The sequence below is a fragment of the Natrix helvetica genome (genome assembly GCF_964273705.1).
Source record: "Natrix helvetica genome assembly, chromosome: 6".
NCBI lineage: Eukaryota > Metazoa > Chordata > Lepidosauria > Squamata > Natricidae > Natrix > Natrix helvetica.
The window spans coordinates 17,117,699-17,126,837 of record NC_138553.1 but is presented as its reverse complement, the minus strand read 5'-3'; the positions used below and the strand labels follow the sequence as shown (position 1 = coordinate 17,126,837).

Sequence of the window (9,139 nt, the reverse complement as noted above, 5' to 3'; positions counted from 1 at the left end):
TACCTCCAAACCTAACTCCTAGGGGGAGGTTGTTTTAAAGTACAGAGGCCATGAATGAAAACAGCATCTCCTTACCTCAGCCCAACAAAACCTCACGATGATGGGACGCCACCAGCAAATTTCCCCAGAATTGAAATCTTGGATGAGTCCGTTCTGATTTGAGGGGACAGTCCTGCAGGTATAAAGGTGGGAAGGCTTAAAAGAGATTTACAGCTTAAAAACCAGCACTGTGAATTGCTCTGAGAAACCTATTGGCAGCCAGTGCAGAGTCTGCAAACAGAAGTGCAGTTATGCTCATGGCTTTGAGTGCCAACCAACAAATGTTCTGAATTGATGCTTCTGAGCAATCTTCAAAGGTAGCCCCATGTAGAGTAGTTTCATTTCAGTAGCAGTACCGTAATACTGTGTTTCCCTGAAAATAAGACAGGGTCTTATTTTCTTTTGACCCCAGAAATAAGTGCTTGGCTTTATTTCCGGGGAGGTCTTATTATTTTTGAGGTGCTGGAGGTGGCAAGCGTGGTCATCTCATGGCTGCTGCTGTGTTGTAATATTTTTCAAAGAGGGCTTGTTTTCAGGGGAGGGCTTATTTTAGTGCACGCACTCAAAAGCCCGATTGGGCTTATTATCTGGGGAGGTCTTATTTTCAGGGAAACATATAGTAATGTAGACAAGTGACAATAAAAGTTTGGGTCATGAGGTTCTCTTCAGTCAGGCCTGGGGTGCTGATGGACAGTTTGGTATAATCTGCATATTGATAATGTACCTCACCTGGATCTAGAAGCCTCTAAAAGACAAATGACTCTCCTAGCAGCTTCTTATAAATGTTAAAAAGCAGGAGAGAGAACCAAATACAACGAATGTATTGGGGGGGGGGGTGTTTGGTAATATGATTTATAATTATAGAAAAAGCAGACTAGCCTTGTATTATGTGAGAGGAGGAGGACTCTTTGTGAAACTACTTTAAATGGACAACCATTTAAATATGAGCCAGCAGTGTGCAGCAGCTGCCAAAAAAGCCAACACAGTTCTAGGCTGCATCAACAGAGGGATAGAATCAAGATCACGTGAAGTGTTAATACCACTTTATAATGCCTTGGTAAGGCCACACTTGGAATACTGCATTCAGTTCTGGTCGCCACGATGTAAAAAAGATGTGGAGACTCTAGAAAGAGTGCAGAGAAGAGCAACAAAGATGATTAGGGGACTGGAGACTAAAACATATGAAGAACGGTTGCAGGAACTGGGTATGTTTAGCTTAAGAGAAAGAAGGACTAGGGGAGACATGATAGCATTATTCCAATATCTCAGAGGTTGCCACAAAGAAGAGGGAGTCAAACTATTCTCCAAAGCACCTGAGGGTAGAACAAGAAGCAATGGGTGGAAACTAATCAAGGAGAGAAGCAACTTAGAACTGAGGAGAAATTTCCTGACAGTGAGAACAATTAATCAGTGGAACAGCTTGCCTCCAGAAGTTGTGAATGCCCCAACACTGGAAGTCTTTAAGAAGATGATGGATAGCTATTTGTCTGAAACGGTATAGGGTTTCCTGCCTAGGCAGGGGGTTGGACTAGAAGACCTCCAAGGTCCCTTCCAACTCTACTATTGTATTGTATTGTATTGTATTATTGTATTGTATTGTATTGTATTGTACTTCTCAAAACATGCGACTGAAATTCCTCTTTAAGAAACCCATTTACTTTTCAGAATATGGGCTAGTTTTTAGCATGTTTACACAATGTGAAATGTTTTTCTTCTCTCTTTAATGCTTGGGCTGCCTCTATGCAATACTTTTCTGATTTAAAAATGTGTTGCTCACACATAATAGAACCCTTAAGATAACGTGGTAGTCTTCTATTCAGAAAACAATTAAATAGAGATGTGTCAATCAATATCCATTAGCAATAGCACTTAAATGCAATATGCATATTATAGCCTTGAATCCAAGCAGTCCTTGATTTACAACCCATTCACTTAGCAACCATTCAGCAGACATACAATGGCATTGAAAAAAGTGACTTATGACTGCTTCTTCTTCTTCTGGTGCCATATCCGTCATTGGACGTTGGCGATCATGTTGGTGATCCTATTTTTATCAACAGCCGCATGAAAAAGTGCTGCTGAATTTTGTCCAAACCAGTCCCTTAGATTTTGAAGCCATGATGTTCTTCTTCTGCCTTGACCTCATTTGCCTTCAATCTTTCTCTGGAGGATCATCGTATTTTTCGGACTATAAGACGCCCCCCCCCCCAAAAAAAACAGGGTGAAAATCTGGGTGCGTCTTATACAATGAATATAGCATTTTTGGCCTACCGACACCCCGCCCCCTTTGAAAAATTTGACATGCAGAAGGTTTAGGAAGCTTGCAAAGTGTTCCTGGGGGCTGGGGAGGGCAAAAATGAGCAAAAAAGGGACCGTCTTTGAACACACACCCCTCCAAGCACTCTACCAGCCTCCCAAATTTCTGCATGCAGGTTGTTGGGTTTTTTTGTTTTGCAAAAAATGGGCCATTTTTTTTCTCATTTTTGCCCCCAGCAGCACTCTGCAAGCCTCCGAAAGCTCTGCATGCCCTTTTTATTTTTTATTTTGCAAAAAACGAGGTGTGCAGAGGGTTTGGGAGGCCTGCAGAGTGCTAATTTTTTTTATTTTATTTACCTCTTCAAAATCATGGTGCGTCTTATACTCCGGTGTGTCTTATAGTCTGAAAAATACGGGTAAGTAAAGTATGGCATATTTTTCCAAGTGTTGCATCACATGTCCAAAATATTCTAACTTTTGCTTTTTAATGGTTTTGATTATGTCCCTTGGCTTTCCCAGGCGGCTTATCACCATCTCATTTCTGATTTTGTCAACCCATCTTATACGTGACAGCCGTCTGTAAATCCACATTTCAAATGCTTCTAGTTTCTTCGAGTAGTTCTCTGTCAGAGACCAACTCTCTTACTCCATAGAGCAGGATAGCCTGACAAGCCTGATTTTCAGTCTTAGGCTTATTTTGCAACTGCTTATGTTGTGACTTACGACTAGTACATACAATCACTGCAGCACTTCCTATGGTCACATGATCAAAATCCAGGCGCTTGTCAATCAGCATGCATTATGACCCTTGTAGGGTCCCGGAGTCATGTGGCCGCCATTTGTGGTCTTCCCAACTGGCTTCAGACAAGCAAAGTAAAGGGGGGGAAAGCCAGGTTCACTTAACAACTGCACGATTCACTTAACAACCACAATGATTCACCTAACAACAGTGGCAAAAAAAACCCCCACAGAAAATCAGGTGTAGCACAGATAACCATCTTGCTTAGCAACGGCAATTAATGGTTCAAATATTGAAACCACTGTTTGCCCTGTGAGAAGGCATTGCTTTGCCATAAACTCGGTAGAATTTTCCCAAGGTAAACTCTCCGTACTCTGAATTATCTGGTTGTTGGTCACCTTTTTTGCCTTTAGCTCAGCCTCCATATAGGAAGTTATTGGGCTAGTTGTGAGAAAAGCTGGCTTTCAGTTTGTCTCCCCCCCCCCCCCTCCCGGCTAGATCGGGAAAATCTAGTCAATGCTGTTTTGCCACATCTTTTTGCCGGTCCCATTCTAATCTCTCCAGATTGTTGGGGATGGGGTGGGTTAGTTTTACTTACAGATCTCTTGCCAACAAAGAGCTCCTCAATTCTTGGTTGTTTTGCTGTCTTCACTGGAGGGAGAGATCCTGGGCTGGTGCCATGGCGTTTCTTTCTTTTTCCCATGCTTTTTAAATTCTCGTCAGCAACAAAAGTTTTTGTTTGTATTATGTTCTACGCTGTTATCTCCACCAAAAAATGTTAATTAAATAAAAAAGGATCCAATGGGAGTACTAAAAATTGATAAAATAAAATAAAACCGGGAGGCACTACTGCAAACACGCTCCCTTGCTTAGCAATGGAAATTTGGGTCCCGGTCATAAGTCAAGGACTAGCTGTACAGGACACTGGGCATGAAGGTGTGATGTGTTTCGGCGCAATGTGTTTGGACAACAGTTACGTTGTCTCAATGCTGTTCTAATTTTTTGCTGATATTGCAATATATTAGTAGTATTTATTGCTAGAAGGCTGTCTTTATGTATTTATGGCTGCCTTAGATAGACGTCTAATTACCATTGTTTGCTCTTACAGTGATTCCATATAGAACTGTGATTATCCCCATTAAAAAGCTAAGCAACGCAATCACGACATCAAACCCATGGATTTGTGTTTCTGGAGAACTGGGGGATACTGGCATTATGCAGATTCCAAAGAACTTGTTAGAAATGACCTTTGAGGTGAGTTCAGCATCCTGTACTTCCCTGTCTGCTATGGCAAGTGTTGGATTTTGAGAGTCTGCCGGGAAGTGCTTGTTCAAAAAAACTGGAATAAACGTTTTGAGCATAGCACAGCATTCCTTTCAAAAGCACGCACAAATGTGTACAGCGCAAAGCTGTTGGTAGGGAAAGAAACATGCTTGCTGATGGGCTTTAACTACCTCTGCTCTCCTATGCAACAGAACAAATTTTATCCTGCCACTGTTTTTCTTTTTTTAAAAAGATTTGGCAGTAAAGCCAATTTATTTAAATGCAGTATATATCTTCTTTTTTTCCCATCGCTCATGACATGATATTCTGGTGATGTTTCATTTCCAGAATAATGTTAATGACATCAATCAAATTCATAAGAGCGTGAATATGATTGCCAGCTAATAGAATAAATAACAGGAAATGCTTAATAGGGGTCGTAGAGCGTTTTCCCATAGCTTTGACAATGATTTGTCTGGTGGTCATGTATTGTGGCTTGGATAACAGCCGGAATTCTATAAGAGAATGGCATTATTTTTATCTTATGGTGGTTGAGAGTGAGGGAAAAGTATTTTGGCATATATTTATTTATTTATTATTTATTTAATTTGACTTCTTAGTCGCCCCCTCTCCCCCCCAGGGACTCGGGGCGACGTACAATAATAATAATATAGAATTCAACCCCAGCTCGAACCTGCCATTTGTATTTTTGTGCGTCTTCATTTTTATCAGAATGAATTTGTTCATTCTGATTTTTAAGAAAAAAATCTGTTCATGTGATGACAGGTGTTCACTTCCCTGCATTTTACTACACCAGGTAATAAAGGGTTCCAGTTGTAGCCTTATTTAAGGAAACTGTATTTAGCCTTAGTCTCCCCCATATCTGAATTCACGAGCAACCAAGCTGAAATATGAGCACATTGCTTCAAACACTAATGCTTTCGGAAGCCCGATTTCACGCATTTAGCTGTCAGTCAGCAAAACTATTCAAGTGTGCGGGTCCATCGTTTGGTATTATATTTGTTTACTCTCCTGGATGGCAAATGGCTCTTTGAATGAATTAACTGCTTTGTGCTGGAAGTGACATTTGCTGAAACATACCTTCTGTTCTGTCTCATTGGATTTCAACAATCCATACAGTCATGAAACAATGGGTACATATGTGGACTAGACCACAATTGCTTTCACTCCAGCTTATTCACTCAGACCATTCATTTGTAATATAGAATATATAGAGTTGTAAGTGAGGTCTTCTAGTCCAACCCCCTACACCACTTCAGACAAATAAATGCAAGCTTCATCAGCCAACCTTGTTTGTCTTTTTAAGCAAAAAAAAAAAAAAAAAAAGCAGGGCTATAAGGTGATTTTGCCTACTGTGTATGCCAGAAGTGCAATTAGGATTTAAATGTTCCTCCTCCTTTTCTTCTTCTTCTTCTACAGTGTCAAAACCTGGGGAAGCTAACCACTGTTCAGATAGGACATGACAATTCAGGACTGTTAGCCAAGTGGCTCGTGGATTGTGTCATGGTCAGGAATGAAATCACTGGGCACACCTATAAGTAAGCATGGAAAACACAAGTGAACCATTCCTAAATGGCCAGAGAGATTCGACTCTGTTTTCATATCCTTGCATAACTCAAGATGATTGTTTTCATGTACAGGTAGTCCTCAACTTACAACCATACATTTGAAGTTACAGTCGCACTGAAAAAGTGACTTACATTGGATCCTTGCACTTATGACCATCACAGCACATGTGAATGTTATCAAAAGTTGGGTGCTGCCATTTATTTAATTAATTTCATTTAATAGCAGTAACACTTCAGACTTATATACTGCCCCACAGTGTGTTTTATAGCACTCTCTGGGAGGTCTACAATGTCATCATATTACTGCCCCCAACAATCTGGGTCTTCATTTTATCAACCCGGATGAAAAGATGAGTCAGCCTCAAGCTCCATCAGGATCGAACTCCACGCTATGGGCAGAGTTAGCCTGCAACATTGCATGCTAACCACTGCGCCACGTGATTCACTTAACTGCAATAATTTACATAACCGTGGCAAAAAGGGTCATAAATTTGGGTGTGACTCATTGAATGATTGCCTTGCTTAGCAACGGGAATTCTGATTCCAATCATGGTAAATCGAGGGCTACCTGTATGGCTTTTGGTTAGGATATTACTCTTGCAGATTAATGTTGCTATTTAGGCTGAAGAAATGTACTGCTGTTTGCAAATACTAATTTGAAAAATAATTTGGGAACAATTTTTTTTTCATGTGAGATGTTAAGAGACCATAGTTTAAAGCTTTGTGACTGCCAAATTTAAAAGAGTTTTTATTGAGGGGTTTTAATGTTCGCCAGATTGTAATCTCAAAGTAGATTCTAATTGTTCAAAGAGAAAATAATTATTTGTCCAGTCTGGCAGTACTTTATAAGAAATCTGCAAGTTTTCAAGTAGAATGATATCCTTTTCTTAATAACAGATCCAAAAAAGGCAAAACTGCTAATAGAAAGTCAAAAGTTGAACCAAGCTAGACCAAATCAGACAAGGAAATTGAACTCTATAAATCACATTTGTTTTCTGTACAAACATTTGTATTTTGTTTTTCTTGATTATATCACAGCTATAAAAGTTGAAAAGCATTCTCTGCTCTGAAATTTTTTTAAAAAGGTTTTTATCTTAGTAGGAACATCGTGCTTTTGGGAGAGGGAGAGAAAGTGAGCATTCTCAGGAAGCACAACATAGCTAGAAAAACACTTCAGGTTCTATGTTGTTTAGCCAAAAACCAGCACAATTCCCTGTCCCGTTATATCATAATCATTTTTTCTAGCAAATATTTTTTTCTAGGAAATCAGTTAATGTGCACAAGAGTTGATACTGCAAATAATGTGTCCCCTCTGGTTCTAGGAATCTTCATGGCTAAGATATATATCGATTCTGCAGGTGGTCTCAGACTGATGGGCTGACTAGAAACTGAAAATGTGATATGCAACCTGTGTATGCAAGATGTTGTGAAATTAATCCTGTCTTGGCAAGAACCCAGAACTCAACTGCATCTTCCTCTCCTACCTTCAGGTTTCCTTGTGGAAGATGGTTGGGAAAAGGTGTTGATGATGGAAGCTTGGAACGGATCCTCATTGGAGAGTTATTACCATCATCATCAGAAGAAGATTTGGGAAAACAGTGCCGGACTCCACCCCAACAAAAATCCCCAACTATGGCCCGAAAATTGAGCATCACTTCCCTCACTGGGAAGAATACAAGTACGAGTAGCTACCTTCAGTAATAGCTTCTTGCACTGATATCAGGCATACAGGATGGTTATTGGGGAAAAACTCTTGCCAATGAGAAATCTTTAGAATTTTAGTGGACTTGGTGCTACAGGTATAACTTTTCCCACATCTAGTAGATACATAAGGATCTTACTGTGTCAGGCCAAGCTCCTATTAATTCAGAATTCTACCAGGCTTTCAAGCTTCATTGAACTTTTAGTCCAGCTGTTTCCAACAAGCCCCTGCTCTAGATTTTCTAATTCTTCAGTGACATCCCATAAACTGCAACCAGAATCTGATGATATTTAGGAACTAAGATTTTTATAACGAGCATTCCTGCTTTAATATAAAATTAGTAATAATGGACCAAAATTTTCTCAGGCTAGAGTAGTCCCAATTTCTGAAATGCACATTTTTGTTATTATTTTCAGTGTTATGGTGAATATAAAAGCATTGAACTTTTTTAAAAAATCAAGGACCATTTAAAAAAGAAAGCAAAGAAAGGCTACCTGAAGCAATTATATTTCTTTGAGAAGAAAGAAATCCTCACAGTTGTAACCATGTCCTCCTTATTTTTGTTCCCCAACAATTGACATTCAGGCATTCAACTCTCTGACTGTAGATACCACAACTGGTGGCTGTTGATCATCTTCCACTCCATAAATACAGTGCGTCTTTTACAGTTGTCGAAGTTGTCTGCATAGGTGGCCTGCTATTTAACAGTAATAATGAAAAAAAACATGTAATATGCATGATGCAGACTTCCATTCTACCCTCAAGCCAGACATTGACTGCGAAGCCAAAAGTGACACTTTTGGGCCATGATATGCTGACATGGGTTTGTCACTTGCCCTCCATTAAAACCTACAGTATGGTTGGCTGGTGCTGCGTCTCATAATAGTGGTCTCGGCCTATGCCATTTTTTCAAAATCTCCTGGCTGCTGTGCTTGAAGTGCTAAATTTAAAGTCACTTCTCTGCAAAATTGAAAATGTATAACTGAGAGACAGAGGCAGTGCAGTGCTCTAGTAAATTTTTGGACTAGAACAGTGAGACCCCAGTTTGAACTTTGCTTCAAGTCCACCCTGGAAGTTCTTGAGATGATTTCTGGTCAATCACTTGGTGACCTCCCGCCGGCCCGCCAATTACATCACCGATTTGTTGCAGAAGTAACATTGGAGGAGAGAATGCTATATGCATCATTGTTTGGCCCTGGAGAAATATTGACCTAATGAATAAACCACTTATTGTTTTATTATTTCTTTCAGAACCTAATGCAGGTCAGATCCAAGAAGGCATAGGGGAAGCTGTGAACAATATTGTGAAACATTTCCATAAGCCTGAAAAAGAGGTAGTCTCTTAAACATTTGACGTAATAGGGCGTGTTAGCAAATAACTTTAATGGTTGATGGAATGTATTGTACAGGTGGGGAAGAATGATATTTATTTTATATCACATCAGATTCATCATCCTCATGAATTGTGAAGTCCATTATCTCATTTTATTAATACCTTATTAAATCCTTGTTAAATAACAGCGATTCCTGCAGCATACGTCAGACAGCTCC

At 39.8% G+C, this 9,139-nt stretch overlaps 1 protein-coding gene across 2 annotated transcripts in view; it reads left to right on the top strand.

Annotated features, from left to right (window-relative positions):
* DENND5B (DENN domain containing 5B) overlaps positions 1-9,139 on the top strand; it is a 149,548-nt gene that overhangs the window by 128,547 nt on the left and 11,862 nt on the right. For both annotated transcript variants that reach the window (XM_081957390.1, XM_081957389.1), the window contains 4 exons: positions 4,143-4,288; positions 5,738-5,856; positions 7,377-7,564; positions 8,840-8,922. In XM_081957390.1, coding sequence (XP_081813516.1) covers positions 4,143-4,288; positions 5,738-5,856; positions 7,377-7,564; positions 8,840-8,922 — 536 coding nt within the window. The remainder of the gene's footprint in view (positions 1-4,142; positions 4,289-5,737; positions 5,857-7,376; positions 7,565-8,839; positions 8,923-9,139) is intronic.